The sequence below is a fragment of the Sinocyclocheilus grahami genome, unplaced genomic scaffold, assembly GCF_001515645.1.
Source record: "Sinocyclocheilus grahami isolate Dianchi unplaced genomic scaffold, SAMN03320097.WGS_v1.1 scaffold196.1, whole genome shotgun sequence".
NCBI lineage: Eukaryota > Metazoa > Chordata > Actinopteri > Cypriniformes > Cyprinidae > Sinocyclocheilus > Sinocyclocheilus grahami.
This window is the reverse complement of record NW_015505375.1, coordinates 527,773-553,461: the sequence shown is the minus strand read 5'-3', so window position 1 is coordinate 553,461 and position 25,689 is coordinate 527,773. Positions and strand designations below refer to the sequence as shown.

General features: G+C 37.9%; 1 protein-coding gene across 2 annotated transcripts in view; it reads left to right on the top strand.

Annotated features, from left to right (window-relative positions):
- cntln (centlein, centrosomal protein) overlaps positions 1-24,111 on the top strand; it is a 106,039-nt gene extending 81,928 nt beyond the window's left edge. For both annotated transcript variants that reach the window (XM_016285348.1, XM_016285347.1), the window contains exons 19-26: positions 7,572-7,733; positions 10,179-10,276; positions 12,411-12,537; positions 12,759-12,896; positions 13,245-13,430; positions 17,314-17,484; positions 17,875-17,949; positions 23,983-24,111. In XM_016285348.1, coding sequence (XP_016140834.1) covers positions 7,572-7,733; positions 10,179-10,276; positions 12,411-12,537; positions 12,759-12,896; positions 13,245-13,430; positions 17,314-17,484; positions 17,875-17,949; positions 23,983-24,093 — 1,068 coding nt within the window. In that variant the 3' untranslated portion in view covers positions 24,094-24,111. The remainder of the gene's footprint in view (positions 1-7,571; positions 7,734-10,178; positions 10,277-12,410; positions 12,538-12,758; positions 12,897-13,244; positions 13,431-17,313; positions 17,485-17,874; positions 17,950-23,982) is intronic.
- Positions 24,112-25,689: the final 1,578 nt, after the last annotated feature.

Here is a 25,689-nt window from a genome sequence, read left to right as displayed (position 1 = left end):
CCAAGGGGCAGAAGAGGTGGTACGAGCTGGCCTGGAAGACAAGGGGCAGACAGTGTCTAAACAAGAGTAAGAGTGGAGCAGAAAGTATCAGTAGCACAGTTAACATCAAGAGATGATAACTGTTCAGGGGAAGGAAGCAAAGATGAAACCATAGCAGATAGCCGGGAGGTTGAGAGAAGAGCATAGGTTACGTCGAAAAGCGACATGTGTAGGGTTATGTGTTGTGTCAGGAACCATGTTGAGGTTAAGAGTGAGGAGGAAGTGATCCGAGGGATGCAGTGGAGTAACGAGCACATGATCAGTGGAGCAGTGTCGTGTGTAAATAAGGTCCAGTTGGTTGCCTAATTTGTGAGTAGCCGTAGTTAATACTCGCTTGAGATCAAAAGAAGCAAGCAGAGTGTGGAAGTCTGCAGCCTGAGGTTTATTTAGGTCAGGGGTAGGCAAGTTCAATCCTAGAGAGCCGCAGTCCTGCAGAGTTCAGCTCCAGCCCTAATCAAACACACCAGAACAAGCTAATCAATATCTTCAGGATTACTAAGGCTATAGGCAGGGGAGGTTTTTTTCAGGGTTGGAGCTGAACTCTGCAGGACTGCGGCTCTCTAGGACCGAACTTGCCTACCCCTGATCTAGGTGGATGTTGAAGTCTCCAAGCATAAGTAGGGGAGTACCATCCTCAGGAAAGTTTGAGAGCAGCACATCTAATTCTTCCACGAAGTTACCTAGTGGTCCTGGGGGTCGATAAACAACTATAAAATGTGATTCAAAGGAGCTGTTGATACTCAGAGATGGTAAAGGATTACATTTCCAATCATTAGAGATAAGCAGACCAGTACCTCCACCTCTTCCAGTCAGACGGGGGGAGTGGGGAAAAGAGAAATAATTTGAGAGTGCTGCAGGTGTAGCATTGTCCTCTGGTTTGATCCACGTCTCTGTCAGGGCCATGAGGTTTAGTCTTGAATGACTTGTAATAGAAGAAATCAAATCTGTTTTGTTTACAGCAGACTGGCACTTCCAGAGACCAATAGAAAAAAAAAATTCTTCTTCTTTTTTTTAAAAGAACTCCTTCCCTTCCAACCTTTCCTGAAGTCCTATTGGCTCACGCCAGTCCAAATGACTGGCCAGTTGTCGCGAAGTATGCAAATCGCATGCAAATACTGACGCACTCGAGAGGCAGTATAAAAGGCGGTGCACGTGACAATTACGTCAGAATCTGATACTGAACGCCGCTTAGCTGGTCGAGCAGCGAACACGACGACCTCCGTGATGTCTCGTTCCCGCTCTCAGGGAACCGAGGTTACAATTGTAACCGGAGACGTTCCCTCTCGAGCTTTCACGAGACATCACGGAGACATTTCTCCGTTATGGGAACGATATTCAATCCCGCCGTGAGAGAGGCTATGGTTTTGATTTTCACAATTTTTTTCAAAAAATTCTTTAAAAATCAAAAGATTGATTACAAAATAATTAATTAATCGTACCGTTTTTTTTTGTTGTTGTTGTAATTTGTAAGGATTAATATATTTTCACATTCTCCAAATGTGGAAACAACATCAACAAAAACAAGAGCAAAGATAGTATATTACATATTTGTTTAATGGCTTATTTTTAACACCTTAGATTATGGAACACAAATTTTAACAATTTATTACTCTACAAAAACGAGTCAAATATGGAGCTCGTTTTTTAATTTTAGCCTATAAATACGACATACTTTTTGGCAGAATTCAGCGCATATGAATGGACCCATACACAGGACACGGACACACATACCGGAAGCTTTCACTCAGAAGAGAACGCAAGAACACAGCACAAAAATGAACGAAACAGATCGCTGCAGCTGAGCAGCAGTCAAGCTGGTTATGATGAAAATAGTATGTGTGCTTATTATGATTATTAGGGTTATCTGCAGGAAGCGCAAAAAGACAATCCTTGAAGTGTGAGTCAGATATTGACTGTCATTTTTTTCTTAAAGGAGTCCTATTATACTTTTTCACTTTTTCAACTTTAGTTAGTCTATAATGTTGCTGTTTGAGCATAAAAAATACTTTTCAAAAACTACAACGAACGACTCGTTTGGACTACAACGCATATTTTCCGAGATTTGTGATATCACAAATATCGACGAATGGGATGAGACCTGGTTGAGCTGCTGTAGCGTCTGGACCAATCAGACACACCATTTTTCATTTGATTTAACAAATGAATTATTCATTAGTTTAACAAACATTCACAGACCCCTCACCCAATAAACATACTGGGTGCCAGGATCTCTGCAACGACACGAGGCCCCCCTGGTCCCCATGGCAACCACGACACCTTTACTAGACCAGATAAATTTACGACCTAATGGCATGTTGAGAATTACCCCTCTCACTACAATTTCCATAGGAAGAGACACAATGCACGGTAGAAATGGACTCTTCTCTAATTAATCCATAGGAAAACCTTTCTTTGAATGAACACACATATCCTTCGGGTCATTGTGTATGTTGTTTTTGATATTTTTATACTGTTTTATGCAGGCTTATGATGGAACCACTCATTCCTGTTATCTTACCTATCTGTAATCCTACCATGTTTAGTATCTATGAATTAGTCTTCTGATGATCTAAATGAGAGTGTATATTATATGTTGGTACATAGGCAATATATTAGTGTCCTGAGAATCTTTAGTAATTTCGATTCAAGTTCCATATGCAAATTACCATGCTTCCACACAAAGGGTCAGGGCGTGAATCTTCTCAGACCTTAAAGGCCTCACATCAGTGACCCGCCCCGGAGTCGGGGGTTTGGTTGAATTCTGAGAAGATGAAGATGTGAGCAAACGCTCCAGGACACCCTAAGTACGTGCCAGGCTTCGGCCTTGACTTTTCCATTCACCATGATTCTCTGACTCAAACTGGTTATTTTTCATCAACCAACTTCAACTTGAACCTTCAGATTGCATCAAACCTGTTTCTCAGACAGACGAGACGTGCAAGTATTCAAACTTAGTCTTATTAATTGATACATTAAGTATCATTTGCACCTTTTTACAAAGGTGTGTTTGAACTAAGAATCTGATGTTTCCTTCAGGCGGTAGATCTGCTGAATATGCAAATGGTTCCATAACTTCATTCCTTATTTCTCTCCTCTTTACTGCTTAAGCTTTATTCCTATACCAACTGTATGCGTGTGTGTGTGTGTATGTGTGTGTGTGTGTGTATGTGTATGTGTATGTTAGACCAGTTTAAGTGTTTATGTAGTATGTTGGACTAGTTTAAGTGTTTATGTAGTATGTTAGACTAGTTTAAGTGTTTATGTAGTTAATAAAGTCTTACTTGTATCACACTTGACGTTGCTCATTGTTTGCTCATAACTGGAGTCCCTAATCATGCAGATTTATGCTACAGGCTTTGTGTAGAGTTGTACAGTAAGAAAGTTATTTCCCTTAACCAGGAAATTAACGTTCTTAGAATTGACAGACAGTTGACCCTGAGAGGTCAAGTAAATATCTACAGCGGATCTAAATATTTATAATTAATTATAACTAGTTATGATTAATTATAAATATTTCCCCATGAGCTGATTCGCTACACTGCACTAGAGAAGGCAGCGAGTGTTATCACTATGTCGGAGACACGCAAGCTTTCCCAAGGCTGACGAACTTAGAGTGGTTACATTCATCCGGGTTTAAATCGCGCTCAAATAGATTTGATATTGGCGCAATATTTACACTGTAGCTCGCAGGCGGCTATGGTAGGGGCATGACATTTCACGACCAGGCGCCGAGTGGAGCCAATCACAACACACACTGGCCCAGCTAACCAATCACAGCACATTTCGTATTTCAGAAGGCAAGCCTTCATTTGATACAGGAACTATTCGAGCCGTTCATGCCAGACTGGGGAGAGAGGTGTTGTAATAATGTAAAATATGTGAAAGATAATGTGTTTTTCGAACAACCTAGTATGAGAGCCTGTTCTAGTACACCCCCAAAACAAAATCAAGACTTTGTAAAAGAGCATAATAGGACCCCTTTAAGAAAAAAAATTCAGATGTTCTTAACATATTTGAGAACTTTAGAACTAACACATTAGTATGTATTAGGCAGTGAGGCAAATATTAATATGCTATGAGTTGATATAAGGCTCTACTATTGCTAGCTATGGCAGCCAGGATAAAAGACAGCAGCCCACCATCACGCCATCAGCTGGAGTAGTGTGGGTTTTACAGCTTGGGTGTCAAATCTAGCTATGCACCTTTGAATGTAAATATACTCGTGTATATTCATGAGCTCACCTAGCCGCATGCTCTGCCTTTTATTCTAGATAGATTTATTAGAGTGGTGTCTGATTCCACAGTCAAGTAAAATGCTCCTCCATCAGCAGATGTTCAGATGCAGGGAGGAAATAAGAGAGCAATTTTGTTCACTAAAATTTTTTTAAAATCTAAATAAATGGAAAGTACTTTTGACATTTAAAAAATGAATCATTCACATGAGATTTCAGTAGTGTAGTAAAAGCTATTTTAGTCTACTCTTGGTATGTTATCAGAAAGTCATTGACTTAATGGTTTGGTGAAATACACTGATTCATTTAGAAGTGAAAAATCTGTGTTGCTCGGTTTCATGCAAAAGTTGATTTTTTTTGTTGGAACAAATTTTACTATACATTATTATCGGAAAATTAGAGTAACACAATATTATATATAAAATGTACGTTTCTCAAAATAAATTTCTTGTTAACTGAGCTGTTTCATGAAAGTGAAATCACACTCGCTATTGTGCTTTTGTTCTGAATATCATTACATCAACATAACTGCAGGAATTATATTTTATTTAACTGTTCTTTTAACTTGAAGTTTAAATAATTTGCCTTTTTTCTGCAATTGTATTGTAACACTTTTATTATGAGCCAAGTTACACACTAAGAATAAGCACATTACTTGTATTCATTTGCAAATTCTGGTGCTTGTTTTTTTCTTCTTCTTTTTCCCCTCTGTGTGAGAGTCTGTGTTCCTTCTGTATTAGTGTTTGTGTCGGGTGTCACACTACTCTCAGCTCACATTGATCCCTGTGCCCTTTGTGGTCTGGTATCGATCCTTTATTTTGCTCATTTTAATGTCTCTCTCTCTCTTTCTGTCTCTCACCCTCGCTCTCATTATATTGTCTAGGCAGAAAAGACAAAGCTCCTGTGATAAATGGCCAAGTTCAATTAAAGCTTGAAGCGGAGTAGTCGTGCTGTACCAGAGTTGAAGTGTCACAGAGCTCCTGTAGCGATCACACGGATGTCATATGCAGTATTAGCAGAGAATGGATCTCTTATTACAGACTCTGTGATGTATATTAGATGAGTTGAATGGCTTCTCGCTTCCCTACATGTGTTAGAACTGCAGTTGATGGTTGTTTTAGCAGCACCTGATATAATGCATCTGCTGTAGTGTGTGTGTGTGTGTGTGTGTGTTCCTTGTTCTCTCTAAGTGGAACACATGCTCAACAGTGAAGTGACACTTTCATCAGTCAATCACTGCATATCCCTGAGGAGCTTCCAGCTGATGCCTCCTTTTTCTCTCTCACTCCTTCCTTTCTTAAATAAAGAATTAACATTTTATTTTATTAAGTGCTCCAACCACAAGCTGGTGCTGTGACACAATAAATGTAGGTGACAAAAGTGCTCTATGTGTCATGAATCTGAGCTCGTGTTGTTACGGATGACAGAGGAAGTGCACTTGATGTACTTTGACAGGTTGGACACATTCACCTATCTACCCCCACTCAGGTCAGCTTTCTCATGAAGACTGCTGTCACACCTTTGAGCCGTTCAGATTAATCATGGCGGTGGGATTAATCATAGTGTGGCAGAACCTCTCCTATCACCACGGCGGAGGGACTTGACAGCCTGTTTGACAGGCCGGGCCTGTAATATGCGTAATTTGCAGGTGTAGTCCATGTTCTTCTTTTAGGAAGGGTCGGGATTACCTCAGGATTAGACTTCTCTTCTGACAGCGAGGCTTTCAGAGGCTGTTAGCGCTAAGCCAAACTAACCTCCCCACATCTCGTCCGAGTTGGGTGAGAGAGACGAGTGTGACTGGATTCTAACAAGCTTGACAGTTTAATTTACTGCTCCAGGTGACTGACTGGTCATGGCAGTTCGTAAATCACTGATCTGTAGAAGCCGTCTACTCAAGCATTCTCACACAAAAAATTCTAACAAAGGATTCTTGGGGTCCACATACAATTTAAGAGAAAGAAACACTAATGCATTTTACTAAATGCTTTTTTAGGACTTTTATGTGTTAACTTATTAATTAAATGTGCTTTTTAATTGTTTTTAACACATTTAGCTCATTTTATATTACTATTATAGATATGTATTATATAATTATATAATGCATTGTGTGTAACAATTATTTTCCACATGATACAAATTATACAAAATAATACAAATTTTATAATATTTTTTTTGTTGAAACAGCCCTAGTTTAATCATTCAGAAATAATCATTTTTTTAATTTAAATTTGTATTTATTCTAAATGTTTATACAGCTTTCTTAATTATCTTAATTATATTCTACAATTAATTTATAATGAATTTATAAAATAATTATAAATATACTGTGTGTGTATGTGTGTGTGAATGTATATATATATATATATATATATTTTTTTTTTTTTTTTTTTTGAAAGTCTCTCGCAAGGTTATTATCATATCTTGGGGGCCTTGGCATCAAATAATTTGAAAACCTGTGCTTTTTAGGACAGCTTATAGAGGACCAGAGGATGCGTCAGTGTGTAAACAAAAAGCCACATGATCCTCCAGTGCAGGGTCATTTATTAAACCCTCAGATTACTGGAAACACCATCAATGCAGTGCCTCTCAGTGTGTTGCCTCAGTGTGTCTTTCATTAGCACAAACCAAAAAAAAGAAAGAAAGAAAGAAAAAAGACAGAGAAAGAGAATGCTTTATTAAAAGGTCAGAAACCAGATATCAGCAGTTGCATGTTTGAGATGTTCCACAAGAAACTGTGTTTGTGTGTGTGGACGTTTTCCTCTGATTTACCCCATATTGTATGCTGGGTGCAGTAAGAAATCATTATGTTTGGACAGAGGGTGAAGTATCACATCTGAGTGTTGTTATAAACTCTGTGGTTTTATTCCCCAAACAGGGCTTTATGTTATTCACTTAGTTCTATGCAGTAACTGTGTATGTTAGTGAGTGAGTGAGCAATTAGTCCTAGTGCTCAGCTTTCAGCTCTACGAAGTGCTGATAAACTCCCAGAGTGCACTGGGACGAGCCGACAATGGCTCTATTAAGGCTGACAATCAACAGAAAACCGGAGAAATGATCTGCCTCCTTATTAGCATAAAGCTTTAATCGGATTTAGGGCTTTAATCACAAACTGCTACGTAGTCCTGAGCCTAAAAAAATGCTCCTTAATCATAAAATTCACCAGAAAATGTTTAATCAGACTTTTGCCTAATTGTCATGCAGCTTGCTTAATTGATACTTATCTGGTCCTTTGTTATGCAGCTGTTGTAAGAGCTCCTACATGTGGATTTGTTTATTCGTTGTTTGTGTGTTGGTGAGCAGAAGCAGGCGTGCGAGCTGGCTGGTCTGGAGCAGCAGAAGGCATCTCTGCAGATGGAGTTAGAGCAGTGGAGACGAATACGGCAGCAAGCGTCAATGAACCCCCCTGCCGTAGACCCGGAGCGCCTGCAGGCCCAAGTCAAACAGCTCACTCACCGACTGAAGGTCTCTTACAATTATTTTCATTTCAATAGGTTCAGCTTATGTATTTGATTGATAGATTAAAACAGATTAGAACCTGTGTGGGAAGATTAGTATCAGTACACGAGTACAAAATATAAATAGACATTGTTCATGACACAGATTTATGAAATCACTGTTTTTGGAAGTATTTTCTTTGTAAAGGCCTAAACAAAATTGATATTTTGGGTATGTATAACTCTTTTGTATTTATTATTTACATTTGCATTTACTTATTTAGCAGGCACTTTTATCCAACGCAATTTATGAGGAACATAACAAGCAATTCATCACAGGCCAACAATATTCACATGTAATGTCAGGTTTATTAGAAAACAAAAGTTGAAAACAAGGTATATATAATACAAAATAATAAAATGCAATATAATATAAATAAGGAATAACTAACGGCGGGCCGTTGAATTATTGACAAATAATGCACACCTTGAGGTAATAATGCGGCCGCAACGTGCAGCGGAGTGGCTGTTACACCTCGGGTGGGTATTATTTTTCAATAATTCAACTGTCTTAAAATATTTAAGAATGTTAAATAATTTTATTATTTGTTTATGTATCCTCTATTGTTTATGTATACCATTTTTAGACTATAGTAAGATGAGAAAATTAACCCGTTGTTGATATTTTATATAAAAATATGAAATATATTATTAATTAAATATATTGTTAAAATAAAATGTATATTCTTTTACCTTATCCCACCACTTTCTGCTTTAGCTTTGTAAAGTGGAGTAGTACAGGTGTGTATTTGCTAAAGCAATATCTAACTGCATTTAGACACCTCTTCAGTTAAAAGTAATCGTAGGTCTGCTATAATATGGTTTAACTCTTTTGTTAAATAGAATTGTTAACTATAGACAGACGGATAGATAGATAGATAGATAGATAGATAGTTTATATTTTTTATACACTATATTTATTGATAAATGAAGACATGCATGGATTTGATGGCCAGAACACACAAACAAAAAAGCTGAAACTTGAAACAAAGTTCAAACATGCATTGAAATGTTAAGTTTGACTTTCTCCATTTGAACTGTTTTTTCTCTTATTTTCTTTTTCTCCCTATAAACAAGTTTCGGTCTATAATATCAGCAAATTGAAATATGGGGTCTGGCACTGCTCTTTATATTTTTGTGTTGGTCTCAATGGTAGTGTCATGTTCAAGAGACATGAGAGTATGTGTGGGTGTGTGTTATATGCAGTCAGGATGTGTGCTACATAAACGAGTCCTCCATTCCTTTCAACTAAAGACAAGGTGCACATACAAATATCCATCATTCACATGATCACAGGCATCCCACCAACTCAACCTGTCGTCAGAGTTTTCAGTGTGCCTCTTACCTTGACACACATTCACAGAGGTTGAACAAATCTGCCACTAAATAGATCAAAACCCAGCATAATAATGCTATAAATTATAAATATATAAATATACAGTGTTACAATACATAATATAAGATTTAGCGACAAATAAGGATGTCTGAGATGATGAAAATTAGAAATTTAAAAAAATCTACTTCAGAATGCAATTGTCATTGTATTTCTGTTCTTTTCTATTTTTAAAAATGTTTAAACCATTTTCTACAAAATTGGGATCAATGTCTCTAAACAAATGACACGGAGTATAACTATTAAGTCAATTCTTGCTTTGATATATGACTGTGTGCACATCATAATCATTTAATTAAAAAAACACAATTATTTTAGCTTATTTTGCTTTTTGTGTTTGTTTGCAAATTATGAATTACGAATTTTCATGTTACTCCATTTGACCAACCTGGCCTTTTCATAAAAAGGTCAGCATATCTAATATATTCTAATATCAAAATAAAAAAAATACTGACCATGGTGTACAGTCATGAGGTTCTACAGTCATGAGGTTCTACAGCGGAAACTGAAATTGTTATTTCCTGTTTATTATTTCCTTTATGGTTCTCTTGTCATGATAACAAATAGATTTCCTGCATTTTGCTGACTTCGATTTGGCTAACTTTTTTTTCTTCAAAGATTTACCATTTCATTCATGTATTCCTTTTTAAGAAATAATAATAAAATATATATCAAACTACTGTACATAATTTAACTTTTTTTTATATTAATTAAACATTTTACTTTATTACAATATCCTGACCGTTACATCACCTAAACATTTATTTACTTAAAGCCTTACAAAAATGCACATATAATTGTACATATTTTTTAATTACCTCATAGATCTGAATAAAAAATTCACGTCACATCATTGACCATATGCCCATACACAGGACATATGTAAATGTGTACATTTCTGTGAAACAGATGTGAAACAGCATCCTCATTAAGCATCCCGATGGCTCAATATTCATAAATGAGTCCTGCACGATGGGATATCAGATGATAGGATAAATGTGCGACTCTTTCTCTCCACAGAATGCCAGCAGTGAGATGAGCAAACACACTGCTGCTAACAAGAGCCTGAGGGCTCAGTTAGATGAAAGAGATCAGACACTGAAGGAACTGCACGAGAGGTAAATGCTCTCTATCCCCTCTCTTTCCTTCTTAGTCTTGATTCCACCATGTGGCAGACTTCAACACCATTCGTAGATTTTTTAAAACCATGAAGCTGGCTGCGTATAGATACATACTAGCAGACAGAAAGAGACAGTGACAGGAGCTGTAATTTCCTTCCCATGTAGTTATGCACTATCGTCATAAGATGTCTTGCCCTGGGCACCGAGTCTGACAGTCTGTTGTGTTAACTGGTTGCCTTCTCCCTGTCCTTTTTACTTCTTTCCTTTCTTTCTTTCCGCGTCACTCATTTCGAGCCATCTCAGTGGGATAAAAAATGGCTGTTATTATAAATAAAACATTTAGTGAGGTTTTGCTTGAAACAAGTGCAAAAAAATCTGCCATCAAGGCAAATACCATATTTTTTTGCAATTTCTCCTCTCAGGAAAAAATTTATCTGGTTTGAAGTACGTTCACATCCCTACTGGAAAACAAAGATATGGATTGAGAATAGCTTTTTTTTATTTTGTCGTAGATTTTTTAAAACCATGAAGCTGGCTGCGTATAGATACATACTAGCAGACAGAAAGAGACAGTGACAGGAGCTGTAATTTCCTTCCCATGTAGTTATGCACTATCGTCATAAGATGTCTTGCCCTGGGCACCGAGTCTGACAGTCTGTTGTGTTAACTGGTTGCCTTCTCCCTGTCCTTTTTACTTCTTTCCTTTCTTTCTTTCCGCGTCACTCATTTCGAGCCATCTCAGTGGGATAAAAAATGGCTGTTATTATAAATAAAACATTTAGTGAGGTTTTGCTTGAAACAAGTGCAAAAAAATCTGCCATCAAGGCAAATACCATATTTTTTTGCAATTTCTCCTCTCAGGAAAAAATGTATCTGGTTTGAAGTACGTTCACATCCCTACTGGAAAACAAAGATATGGATTGAGAATAGCTTTTTTTTATTTTTTATTTTTTCCAAGATGTACTTGCTTAGACGTGTGTGAATGTCGCATGGTGTGTCCGCAGACACGTAAGGGGTTCCGGAGTTTCACGCCAGTCTGTCACAACATGTGAAATCACAGATGAGGAGTCCCTGTGAGCAGAAGCCGCCTTACGCCACGCAGCTTGTTTAAATGAAATACATGTCTAGACGCTGTAAAAAATACATCTGCTGCACTGCCTTCAAAAAAGTGAATTTCAAAGCATGCTGCCATGTCCTGAGTCAATATCCGGCGCAGAGGTCTCTGCCTTATTCATAAAGGCCTGCCTTTCATGTGCCGCCTGTTGTCTTTCCATATCATAAATGTATTCATCTCCTTTGTTTTCTACTGCAAACTGCGTATCCATGATCTATGAAAGCGCTTACAACTGTATTAGCATCCAAAATGCATTCTGAATTAGCAATCTAGTACCTCAACACCAAAGAGACAAAGCAGAGAGTGCGAAGGAATGCATTCAAACGATTTAGCGAGCCAGGCATCCGTAGAGGAGCTGTTTTGAGGCTTACGCCAGTCATCAGTATCACCATCCTGCTATTCTTTTTGGGCGAGCTTACCCCTAAAATAAATGTTATAGATCTAATTGCCATTTGCTCTCTTGAGCTTTGGGAAAGATGGAGTGAAGTGGGGGAGGATGAGTGAAGCGTGGCTGTAAGTCAACAGGAGAAACGCTTTGTCCACTCTACAGCGGGGTCAATATGGCTTTTCTCATTAATGGCTGTTGGGTAACCTGACTCCATTTCCCCAGGCCACCCAGTCTTATTTAATTTAATGTCACTCCAATAAGAAGCTCTCACATTTATTCAGTGCATTTGCTTCAGGCACTCTCTCTCTCTGGAATTTGAGGATATTTATTTAAAAGGACCTTTACTCATCATTACAGCAGCTCTGGTCAAGGAGGCAGTCCATAAAACAGCCCTCAAATGTTAACATATTCCAACACTTTTATATGTCAGAGATGTGTAGATGTTTAAACTATTTAGGAGGAATCTGGTTACAATACTGCTGGCATTTTATTTGTTTTCTCTCTGTTTAATTATTCATTTCCATTTGTTAATTTTTAAAGTGAGTGTGTCCACATTAAAAAAAAAATTATGTTCTTGAAATAATTTTTAAAAAAGACACCAATGTTTATGTGCATATGTTTGCATACAGGGTTGGTGTTTTAGAGAGGGATGTGACGATGAAAAGGCAGCTGGTGGAGGATCTCAGGTGCAGACTAAAGATTTGCCAGGACTCCGAAAGGAGCCATAGAGCAGTGACTGAAGACTTGGAAAAGAAAGTAGGTCCTGCTCGAACAACATACTGTACTAGCCATGGCAACAGCCTTGGAGCAACCTGGAATTAATTATTCTCTCTGCCGTTATTGATTGTGTCACTCATCCAGAGTCTGAACCTCCTAGACTTCCAAATTTCACTGTCTGTTTAAAAATAATGAAGTAATTGAATTTTCGGTCTCAGCGACCCCACTCTTACTTAATAACAATTGCTTTTCTTTTTTAGATGAAATCTCTCACTGATGAGTCAACTAACCGGAAAGCCCTTGTCGACTCTCTAAAGAGAAGATTGACAGTTGCCACTGCAGAAAAAAACCAGCATGAGACAACCAGCCAAAAACTCAAAGAAGAGCTTCAGAAAAAGGTTCAAGAGCATCTATTCATCACTCAGTAATTTTTAATGTTACTTCAGTATTTTTTTTTTATTTTTTTTTACTAGTGCTTATCCTGCATGGTATTGTAGATTTTTCTTTCTTTCTTATTATTCACCTAATTACCATCAGTCTCATTTGATGTTTGGCCCCAATGCCATACTTTTCATTTCATCTTCTGCTATTGATCTGTGGGTTCATTGTTATTTTACTAGATATCTACTATATACATCTGTTATCTATGTGTAATGTAATGTCCTAATTTATGAAATGATTGTTAGAAGTTATTTTAAGTGTGTTTATTTTGGTGGGATTTCTGATTTCTGCTTACACATCCCCAGGAGCAGAGAGTGGCCGTCCTCCAGGCGCGCATTAGCGAGCGCGATCAGGCCATGGCTGAGCTGGAGCAGACTGCGTCTAAACAGATGCATGGTTTGGCCGAGCAGAGCTCTCAGGCTCTGGAAACACTGCAGAGAAAACTCACCCTCGCCGAGTCCCAGCTGCACCAGTTCCACACATTTATTGCGGTATCTGAACATTCAGTTTGTCTTTGTTTTCGTTTTAGGCCATTTACACTTGGTGTTAATTTAAGTCTTGATCAATCCAATCAGCTGATACATATACTGTTGTTTACACCTGGCAGTAACGTGTCTCAAATATGTCTCCTGTGATCGCTTGTGATTGATTCAAAAAGTCAGTATTTGTGGCTAAATAGATCATATAGGTCAGAGTATGATGAAGGGGAAAAAATAAAATAAAGAAAGTTAATCTAAGCAAAAATTGATTTTAAAGAATTTGAAAATGTGATTTTTTTTTTTTTTTCCAATAAGTTTTGTGAATTTCACAATCCTGCATGTTGATATCAGGCATTCTGAAGAATTACATACTTTGCATATTTACATGATCAGTTCTTTAAAAAAACCTGCTTGTAACCTGTAAAATTGTTTTAAAATGGTGGTTGATTGACAGGTGAGTAGGTGACCCTTGTTGTGCTGATGCAGTCAGGACAGACTAGCGTTTACATTGCAAATGCAACGAGGTCATTCGCATTTTTTAATCTATTGAATGTGGTTTCAGCGATTAGATCACAACACATTTATTTACCACTCTCCGCTTGTGATCAGATCACCTGAAACAGAATGTGTAAACGGGGTGTTAGATGCAAGTTATGATCAATACGCTGGCCCTAGAGAAAAAAAAATATGGATTCGATTCTAAAATTCCTTTGCAAAAATCTGTCGTCAAAAGCCAGCATGTTTTTGTAGCCTGTGGTTTCGTATAGTTAACATAGTTAACCTGTAGCTGATTCCTGCTAGTGTGTTAATGATGGTCCCCGTAGACGGCACAGCTCTCTGGCCTACATCCCCCTGTCATGGATTGATGAGCTTTGAACATGCCATTCTGTCAGGAAGCTTCAAGACGGATCTTTTGGGATGATTATAATGTCATTTGGGGATCCACCGAAGAGCTTTGTTTGAATTATGCTAATGTATGTGGCCATGATTAATTGATAGCACGTAGTGTATTATAGTGCAGGTGCAACAGGAATGATTTCATGCATTTAAACTGGAGGAATAGTTCAAATTGCATTAAATGCTTGTTGCAGTAATAAAGACATCTTTAAGACAGCGTGCTAGATTAGTATAACATGAAGTCATTAAGACACCTCATTAACACAGCCCTATCCAGCGTTTACTTGTGTTGCTGGTAAACATTTACTTTCCCCATTCAAGTGGTGTTGAGAGTGAAAAATGCCAAATGTCACAAAAGATTTAAGATAGTCTAATTTATTTTCTCAGTAATTTCCTCAGTAGTTTATCTTCTAATACAATCCAGCGTGGTTTAATGCAGGTAAGTCATTTAAAGAGGAGTTTTTCTACTCCGCTCCTCTAATCCTTCTCCTCTGCAAGAGAACTGCTAAATTGGCCCTGTGGCTACGGTGATTGTGGGTAAGAACCCTTCTCCTCTTGGCCCCCATCACACTATCCTGCTGCTCGGCTGGCTCTCGAGAAGCGGCCAGGGGAGCTGTGCAGAGTATGTGATAAATTCACTTAATCTCTTTCCGGATTTTTCTGCGCGCTGGGCTTAGGTCAATTGAATCTACCCTTTGACTAGTGACAGTGAATATCTATTAAGCTTTAAATAAAGTCATATGCTCTTTTGACAGTTTGTTGATGAGCTGGGCATCCCTCTGGTGAATTTTGAATGTTGCAGGTTTAATAATGTTTATGTAGTGTATGTAAATGTAAAGCAAAAGGGAAGTGAAAGGTCACATTGACCAATTTATCTAAATTTCACAGGAATTTTCTCATGTTGTGGACCTCTAACAATGATTATGTGAAGAACTCTTTAAATTTTCACTCGAGCTTATTGCTGCATAATATGCATTGACATGGCATTTGTAGAACATTTTTCAGACTCCAGACAGAGGTATTGTGTGTGTTTACCCCCGCTCACAGGGTTTCAGGAGAAAAGAAGTTAAATACAATTTATATTTAATCATTAATTGTATAACTTAATGACATGACATTCTTTTCTTTTTTTTAATTGGTTGAACAGACCTCTTCCATAATGAATGTATTATTAATTTCTGAATTAAAAATAATTTTAATATTTTGCAGGATAATAAAAAAAAGTGACAACTGTCCTGATGTCATTAAAAAAAGATTAACTTGAAGGATGAAATTCTTATAAGCGAATATAAAAAAAAATTGCCCCAGACTATCTGATTTTTGGACAGCTATATTTTATATTTGGTCTAAGGCATATAGTAAGAAAATGCCAGAAAAAGGTGTTGTCATGTCTAAAAAATGTCAGGACTCTCATGGTTTTGTATGTCTTTTGGCAGAGAAGAATACTACTTGACTAGAAATTAAAGCAAACCCCCAACAGTTCCACTGTGGAATGTAATGCTGTTTTAGAAATTTGAGAAAATAACATATTAACTAAAACGTACCTTGGAATCAAACACAATGAATTTCTATTTTGAAAAGGGTACAGCTCTCTCCCCAGACTAAAATTGTAAATGGAAACAGAAAACCCATGTATATGGGCATGGGTTTTAATTTCCCAGCTGTTGTCTATACTATCGTCATTTTAAATTTTTTTAGGTATATTTTATTATTATTATCATTATTGCTTATTGTCTTATTTTTCTTTTGTATTATTTGTTCTGGGTGGAGAGTGTATAAAAGAAAATTGTAAAAGCACATTTTTTGCAATGTACATTTTTAGTTCTACCTGCAATAAAAGATATTAAAGAAAAAATTGAAGAAAAAAAAAACAATATGCAGTGAAGAAGCTTTGTTAAAATATCAGAGAAAACAAGCTGAAAATGAACACCCTCATGACTGTATGTCAAGGTCAATGAGTCTCTTAAAATAGCTTTTTTTTTCTCTTGGCAGCAAACTGCACATTTACGCTTCATTGCATTATGTTAAGTCACCTCTGCTTTGAAGTACACCTAATACCCCCCCACACCCAAATGAACATAAATTATTGTTTTTAGAGTTCACAACTGATAGAGACATTTGCTAGTTAAATTGCTTTAGTTTTTAATGGCATCGCTGCACATTTGCAGTGTGTGAACAAGAGGACGCAAGAATAGCCTTTATGTAATCCAATAGCATCCCCTGAAATATAATGAAGATCCATTTGAAGTATTTATGATGAAGGCTTTATGAAACAAATAACGGTGGTGGGGAGATGTGGGAAATGGAGCATGCCCCAAAGAACTGTGCTCTGATCAACCGCGTGTGATTGCTCTCACTTATACTTCTGTGAGTTAACCGGGACCATGCAGGAATCACACACACGCAGACTGTCCATTCCAAGGTCAGGTTTTCACAAGGCTTATGGGGAATGATACAAGAGATTATTGCTACGATCAATAAGCTGAAAATGAAGCAAAGGGGAGCTCACTTTATTGACTTTCTCATGTACAGTGGCAGCTTTAACATTTAATTGTCTCTCACTATTTAGCAACAACTCCCATTTAGCTCGGCCCTCAACGGGCGCAACAAAGAATAAGATCCAACGTTCCCCACCGCCATTTTAAGAGCCTCTCGTCTCCCCATTATTTACACTCTTCTGAGAATGTCTCATATAATATGTGCCATACAAAAAAAAATCAAATAAATCAAATGTGTGTTTTTTTAAGAGCTTGGCATCTCTGTGCAAATTCCTTTCCAAATCAACACGAGAGCCTTTGAAATTTTAGTGTGTCTAGTGCGTCAAAAGTCATGGAGCATTCGGCTCTTCATTCAGGCCGCTCTCAATTCAACTAAAGCATCCCTAACATTGAGTTCTTGATCACACCCCGTTCATTATACCTTTAGCCACTCTAGATTGTACTATAACAGAAAATGTGTTTATGCTTGTTTTTTTTCTTCTTCTATTTTTATTGATAAGGCACTGGCTGATCAATTGGCTCAGGATGTGCAGGATATTAAAGCCCGTTTGATGAGGAAGAAAAAGAGTGAAAGAGAAGGAAACAGAATGTCTAAATGCTCACTAGTGAAAGCAGCGTCTATCCTCAACATGACAGAAACAGACCTGGTGAACATGCTGGACACAGATGAGGTAAGTATTGTGAGAAACAAAACTTACTGTATAGCTACAGAATAACATGGGAATTACAAATGGAAAAATAAATAAGGCTCAGTTCTTAAACAAACACTCAAGATCATTATTATTATTGACAACCAAACATTTGTTTGGCATAATTTGTACATGTGAATATTCTGATTAGACCTTGCCAAAATTTTACACATGGGTGTTTATTGAGCTTTATTTTATTTTATTTTTGTTTATTATTATTTCATTTTTTTCATAATTTCCACATGTATTAGCTGAACCACTTTTGGGGTCATCCAATGACACCATGGCACTCTTACACACCCACACAAAAGAAGTTTAAGTATTCTCTTCATGGCTTTTAACAGCATTTCGGCCATGTTTTGTGATTTGCAGTGTGAGGAGGCGTTTGTGGGTCGTGGGCCAGACAACGATTGGGCTGAACATGTACAACACATCCTTCAGCAGCAGGTTTGATTTAATCAGCAATTCATACCTCTTTTTTTTCAGTATTCACGTTTTTCAGTATTCATAATTTTGTTAATGTGGTGCTTTAAGTGTAATTTACCTTTTTCAAACATATCCTGCAGATTTTAAAATGAACATATTAATCTTTTAAGGCCCTTTCACACCGTGAAAAAGTGAAACAAATCGCAGATGAATGGTCTAGTCACTGGTCTATATTTGTCAGGCTGAACAGAAAGCAAAATCACGGTACAATAGGTGGTGCGATGTGTACGCATTTTTCAGCTCAAGAACAGAAGCACGAGAAGCTCTGGACTATAATTTCAACAATAATCAAAAAACAAATGTATGTGTTATGTTAAGCTAAAGTAAATAATTTCCCATGTGGAATTTAATTATGAAAGGTCAGCAGCAAAAACATTGGTCCATAAACTATGTCTAAATTTGTATTATTAAAGGTATCATAGTTAAAGATGATTAAAGATTTGCATAATTTGTTTTGATTTATTTTAATAAATCCTCAAAATATAGAATATACAATTCTAAAAACCAATTGGCGAGTGAGAAGAATGTTGCAGAAATTTACCTCTGTCCCATTTCTTATATATATATATATATATATACAGTGCAAATATATAAGAATGTATTGTGCAAATAAATTGTTAAACCCAGTTCACACCCGCAACTGTAAGTATTAACTACAATACAAATCATTAATTATTTTAAATGATTTTAATCTTTTCTTAGATTTTATTTATTAAAAGTAATTAATGCGAAGTCAGCAAATAAAATTGTGGTGAAAGAATGTTGGAGTAATTCATTGTGGGTAAGTGTAAATATGTGCAAAAATACAGACAAAAGAATATTGATGAGGAGATTGAACGTTTGAGTAATATTTTATTCAAACCATTGGCTAGTTGTAGGTTATGCGTGTAGTGTAAAGCGAACTGTAAACATTTTATTTAGAGAAATTTTCAGGCTTAGGCTTAACATGTGTGGAGTGTGAAGGCAGCTGCTCCATTGTCCAGTTTTTAGTGCATGAGCACCACCAAATGTTCTGATATGTGTATCTGCAGCAACTCCAAAGACATTACCCAGAGCTCAAATCTTTCTGGTCGGTGTGCTTCATCGCTAGTGGAAAAAAAAAATCAACACACTCTACAAAGAAAAAAAAATTTTTAGCTCCCGGTGTGAAAGGCTCAATAAGAAACCATTGTTTCCAAATTCAAAATCTTGTTCACGTCGAATATTCATGTTAATCATATTAAGATTGACTGAATTAGCTCATGAGTGACTCCAAATTCCACACTTTAGCCTATTTTCACGTGCAGTGTTTATTTGTTATGAATAAAATTAAATCTCTTAGCAGTAATATCCAGGAGATCATTAAAGTATTTATGATTTGTCCTCCGTGTGTGTGTGTTTGGCTGTCAGCCTGAAACGTGCATCTAGTATGATTCACAGGCTCTAACATGTCACTACATTGCTAGTGGCTTTGACCTTTGACCTCTGTGACCTGTCTATACCTGGTCTGCACATCTCTGCCTCTCGCCGCTGGACACTTTAGAGGACTCTGAAGACTGCCATCAGGCAGCTCAGTCTCTCTCTCTCTCCTTATTTTTCTCTCTCTCTTTCTCTTGCTTCCTCTGCTGGGCTGTGAGACCCCGAAGCAGCTTGTTAGTGGTGGGCCAAGTATTGATCTGGCAGGTCTGTCGATGCAGGGAGATTGAGCCAAGCTCCACTAGAGACTCTCCACCAGCAGGCTGCTATTGACACACTCGCATACATACACATACACACAAACAGAGCAGCGGCCCGCAGGAGACTCTTCACAGGCAAGTTGCTATCGACATTTTCTCGACTTGGCCTACACAACTGCTTTCTGTATGACAAGGCTGAGACCAGGCTGAGTCCCCAGAGAGGTGCGCTGACACCGACATGGTGACCCGCGCGTTAGTTTTTCTTTTCTTTCAACACGCTCATCCTGTTTTTTTTTCCACCCTCTGTCTCCAAACGCGCTCCACAGGGAGGGTGGCTCTTTCTCTGACTAGTGATCAAGCGAGTTTATTGGCAGGTGAGCTTTTTTATGTTCTCTTTTTTGGGGGAAGGAAGAAACCGACCACTAGGTCAATGTTGCAATTTGTTTATGTTGTACTTGCATGTTTTGATCACATCCCAAGCTCATTGGAAAAACACACCTGTGGCAGCATTGCTGCAAATTGATATTACATTGTGTGTTGCACATTTCACAACACTTTCGAAGTAAAATGTCCAGAAAAGGGGCACTAAAATGTTCAGGGTTTTTTTTTTTTTTCTAAAATAGAAGAATGTGAATCTGGCAGCATTTGGTTTATGTTGATTCTCGTACGCATCAGTTCAGAAAAGAAGTCCCTGGTAAGTGACGATAAAAGGTTAATGCTCTATCGCATTTGCAAAAAACATACAGTACTACCCACTCAAAACGTAACCAACTTTAACGCAGTTGCTGAAACAACCATTTTAGCTTGCTTCTACAGGACTTTGAGCCCTTTAATTGTGACAAGTTTCATGGGAGTCCTACCCGAGCGTTCCTCATTGATAGTGTAATGCTGTACCAGGTGAGCTACCGAGCAAGTTTATCATTGTGCGATGCAAATGTAAAAATTTTAGTTTCCATTTATTTATTGGTTTACAAGTCGCTCTATAGTAATAGCATTTTGAGGTCCTAGTATTGTGTACTATAGCATAGTATTGTGCAAAGAACTGCACAAAAATAAGCATTTATTCATCGATAATCTGCCCGTTATCACAACTTGTGTGAAAATGAATAAAAATGGCTGGTCTTTTAATGCCCTCTCGTGTTCATTGCATACGTACAGGTACATTTTGTTAACTTGGAGTAAAAATGTAGGTAGAGGCATATTTTTCTAATGAGCCTAGGTTGTTTGATCTTTATACGATACTGCAAAACCACTGGTGTATGCGAAGTTCCATGGGTGTTATGTGTCAGTACTACGGCCTTTTTTGTGGAAAATCAGGATTGGTAATATGGGGGTTTGTGCGTGTGTGTGTGATACCTATGCGAGGCCTTTTCTCTCGCCTGTCAGTCTCTGTGTATAGCGTGAGCTGTCACTGTCAGCCACTAATGGCGGAACTACTGTGACGACTTCCTATTACTGCTGTGGCCCTGTCAATACCACAGCCATCACTCCCGTGCCACATGTCAACGTAACAAGCTCATGCATGTCAGAATAATGTTGGGACTCGGTGAGCGCATTTTGAAGAGGTGCCTTTCACTCTCATGTCATTTTATCTGCCTGTCTGAGTCGTGCAGGAAAGGAAATCACACAAAAGCTTACGGGCTGTTGCTTCTGATCTGTTGCCTTTGCCACAGAGTGTTTCCGCTTTGCTAGCCTCAGATAACATTAATGAACATATCTCTCTCTCTCTTTGGATATCTCGCTTTTTATTTCCCCTTTTCTTGCCACAACGTGCTCCAAGCACCTCTAAACTCATTCCCTTCTCTCTTAATGAGACAACAACACTTCCTCACTTGAGGGTCACAACCTGGGAATAACATCACCAACCTATAAGCATTTAGTCCACAGTGCTCCCTGCGGCTTAACGTGTCAGGCTGTGAATAACCCATCCTATGCTGAGTGTCCACCCGCAAACCCTCATCTAGCCCAGGGACCCCCTTCGCCCAGTAGCAGTAGACATTTAATTGCTTGCGTTTATTTGTGGATTCCTAATTATTGACTAGAGGTAAATTATAACACCACAGCCTTTATGAAGAGATGGAAATGACTGTTAGAGCTAATGAACTGAGCCACCCTGCCTCTAGTCATTTATCAACCACATTCATCTCGGCCCGACAGCACAGAGTCATTTCAGAGGTCGTGGCCCCCCTCCATTCTTGTATTGATTCATGACCAGAATTTGGATTGTAAAGCTGTAATTCTGGCTGTAATATTTCTGTTATGTTAGGCTTACACTGAGGACACTTACACTGAGATTTTCCAAATGTTTTGACATATATATGGGCTACATGCTGAAGGAATGTGGCACTATGTAAACTTAATTTAATTGCTGCGGCAGTTAAAGCAGTGACTGGAATTGGCAGAGCTGCAGCCCGCAGTAATCTTTGTGTCAGCTTCTTCTTTTTTTTTCTTTTAATATTGGAGCCAATACTTAACAGCTTATTTCCCTTGCACAGATTTTAAAGTTTTAAACTTTTTTTTTTATTATTCTTTATTTTGTTCAGCAAAATAATTTAGAAAACAAACACGTGGTGACTTGACTACACCTCTTCTATGACAAGAATATTTTTAATTGCTGAATTAATATTGAGGGCATCAGTTTTATTTTAGTATTTATGTACTTTTATAGCATTTTTAATGCATTGTAGTTTTTCTGTTTTCATTTTTATTAATTTTGTCATTTTGTTAATTTTCATTTGAGTTTTTCATCTAATATTTACATTGTTGTCTTTCATCTTTATTTCTATTACTGAAATAGATTTTAATAGTTTTTTGCTTTAGTTCTAGATTTAGTAAACAATTACAACACTAGGGGCCACCATTTCTTCGGCACAGGAAGCAACAGTGCTTTACAGATATTTGACTCAAACTGCAGCGTCACTTTGCATAGATTTCCCAAAACATCTCGCTGATTGTACACAAATCTCCTGGCTCACGCATAAATTGGCCTCACGAAAGCTACTCTTAAGGCTGATAACAAAAGGGGCCTGATCAGTCCATTTAGAGTGAGTATCCGTGGGTGTGTGTGTCGTAGCGGGATGAAGCTCAGAGAGTTTTGTGACTGGGCCTGTAGCTTCGCCCCAGGCACCTTCACACTCTATGAAACCAGCGTCACTTAATTGGACTATAAAACACCTTCATATTGTTGCAGGGGTTTTTTTCCCCCACTTCTCCTCAGGCCAGGCCAGTCGATTCTGAATCAACTCCTGGGCGTGTTAATGAAAACGCAGGCCAAAAGAGAGCTTTGTTGAATAGTGAACAGCTCACCAGGGCAGTCCAAAGGGAGGAGATTACCTGCTAAAGCAGCTGTTACATGATAATGACGGAGTCTGCTGTCCCCGCGGGCCTGTTTGAGCGAGCACAGCCAAGATGTGACTTAGGCCTCCCAGGCTAGCATGGCATCAGATGCTGTAACATTTCTGCGTTGTGCAATAAAATGGCACATTTTTAAGAGTAATTAAATAATATTGCATTCCTGTGCCATAACCCCTGCAGCCATTTCCTCTGTAGTTGTTTAGCACCACTCAAGTGGGCTTTTGATGAAGTCAGCACGGAGACCGGCTTCTACTCCAGTCTACCTGCCCCAGGGGAAAACACGGCTCCCTCTCTCCCTAATGAGACGCACACTTTTCTCCCTCCGACTTTCTTTCCTCTTCATTTGCGATGCAACTCTCTTGCACTTGCGTTTACACGTCTCTCTTTTCAGCTTGACACACAGGCTTCTGCTGGAGTTAAGACCATTTATTTTTCTGTGCGAAGTCGCTCAATGAAGAATATAAAAAATGCATGTTACTGTGTGTCTTTTAGAAAAGTGTAATTCAATATTTATGGATGATGCAGGCCTTTGATCCCCAATGCTAATTACCACAGAGTCCTTGAGAAGGTTTTGGGGGGGGGTTAAGGTTAGCGCAGCCTCCGTGCTTGGCTTTAGTGCAGAGCCGACACAGACACTGCAGGTTTAGTATCCCTTCCTCGTTCCATGCATTGCTAGGAGCGGTGGCAGGCCGTGAGTGGCGTGGCAGCAAATCAAACCTCAAAACAATCCCATTTACTGTTTGAGGAAATGTGTTCGGCTGGTTTTTCACAAAATAAGAAAAGCCTTTGTGACCTGTTCCTTGAATTTGTTCCTTGTCATAATTAATCAGAGTGAAGTCTTGAGTTTCATCACAGGTTCGAGTCGTCCTCAAAGCCAAAGACACCCCGGAGAAGCTGTCTGGTGTCAAAGGCAAAGGAAAAAAGCTTCTCTCTTCTTTTTGACAGCTTTTCTTTTCTTTGCCCCTCTCTCTCTCTCTCTCCCTAGATCCCCTCTGCAGGCCTGCTGATGGACGCCATGCTGGTGAAGATGAAGGAGGGCAAAGTGCTGACAGAGGAACTGGCTGCACTTACAGCTGCAGTCAGCAAAAATGCCTGACCGGAGAAAAAAAAAAAAGACAGAAAGGGAGCAAGAGACTGTAATACTTCTGTAAGATGGAGTGTGCCCTGCATGGCAGCGGAAGCCCCTTGTCTACACAGTACTCCACCCGTTTTCTTCTCTTACCCTCTTGAAGTCCTGTGCCTCACACAACAAACTCTTGGAAAAATTATACAACTTAAAATGCTTTTTATGAAAGGCCTTTAAAAAACATTGACTGGTTGGTGGATGAAAAGATACAGTACTTGACATTTAAATTTTACAGATTGCATACTACTTTTTGAAATTGAGTACCAAATGTTGGGGAGATTACTATTTCTTTATTTGATCTAATGTTTTACTTGTATGTAAATGATTGTGCAATTGATTTTTTTTTACCTGACTTGCACATTAAGATTAACATATTTTAAACACATTAGCATGTCAGTGTAAATTCACACCTCTATGTTTATGTGGCCACAGCAAACATCAATCAAAATCAAGGCTGAAGTTGCATAATCAACATTTTGCAAGAATATCATATTTAAATAATTAAATTAATTCTGGTCACATCCTGCTTGTCTCTTTCTTGTGTGATTTTGTGGTGGTATTATTTGTTTTTAGCTCATTTGTTTTTGTATGCATCCTTTTCTTCAATTATCAATAATATTGCACAATTTTAAATAATATATAAACTTGATGTAGATGGTGTGTATTATTTAGAAGTTATGTTTTGTGACTGAATAAGTTGTGGAGCAACCATTTTAATTTCTCAATAGTAGCTAAGGACATTTTATGAGAATGCACTTAATGAAGAGGTTTCTATGAACAAAAATATAGAACTAAAATTGTGAATGGTGGTTGCATTCATTTGCTTGTATGTAATATGTTCATCACCGTAATTGAGACCAGACCATTTTTCTATATTTTAGTAATTACTATTCAGTTCACATTTGAACACAGCAGAACACATTTTCTGGTTGCATATTTGTAGATGGAGATAAGGTGTAAAATATATACACCGTATATACAGTTTAACGCCTAGTGTCAATACCGTTATACATAAATTATGCATACATTTCAGTTGCACCGATAACGATGTGTAAATCATGTTTTTTTTTGTAATTCATATATATATATATATAAACCCCATAAATCTTAAGACATTCTTATGTCTGTTTTGATTCATTAAAAATCTGGCAGAATTTGTGTAGGAAGAAACCATCCTTATATTTTAGATTATATATAATTTCACTTTCTCCATTGTTATTCACTCTTTTCCCCTTTGCATACAATTAGAAACCTTGTAAAGCCATCCATTCAAAAATTAACCATAAGAATACTACGTTTTATCTAATCAGTTTTATGCTAATGATGTCGTTTGCATTTATCTTTTTGTAATGAAGGATTAGCTCAAGTCTGTCCTAAGCATCTCAGGGACCAATTTATCTGCCACCCTGGATCAGGGGGCCCTTGTGGTTAATTACCATTCGTTAATGTAGTTTGGATGCTTTTTTCTTCCAATACTCGAGAGCATGCTATTGTAAATATTTGTCCCATATAAATGTGCTGGTTTCTAGTCACTGTCCTCAAGCATAATGTGTCTAATGACAAACA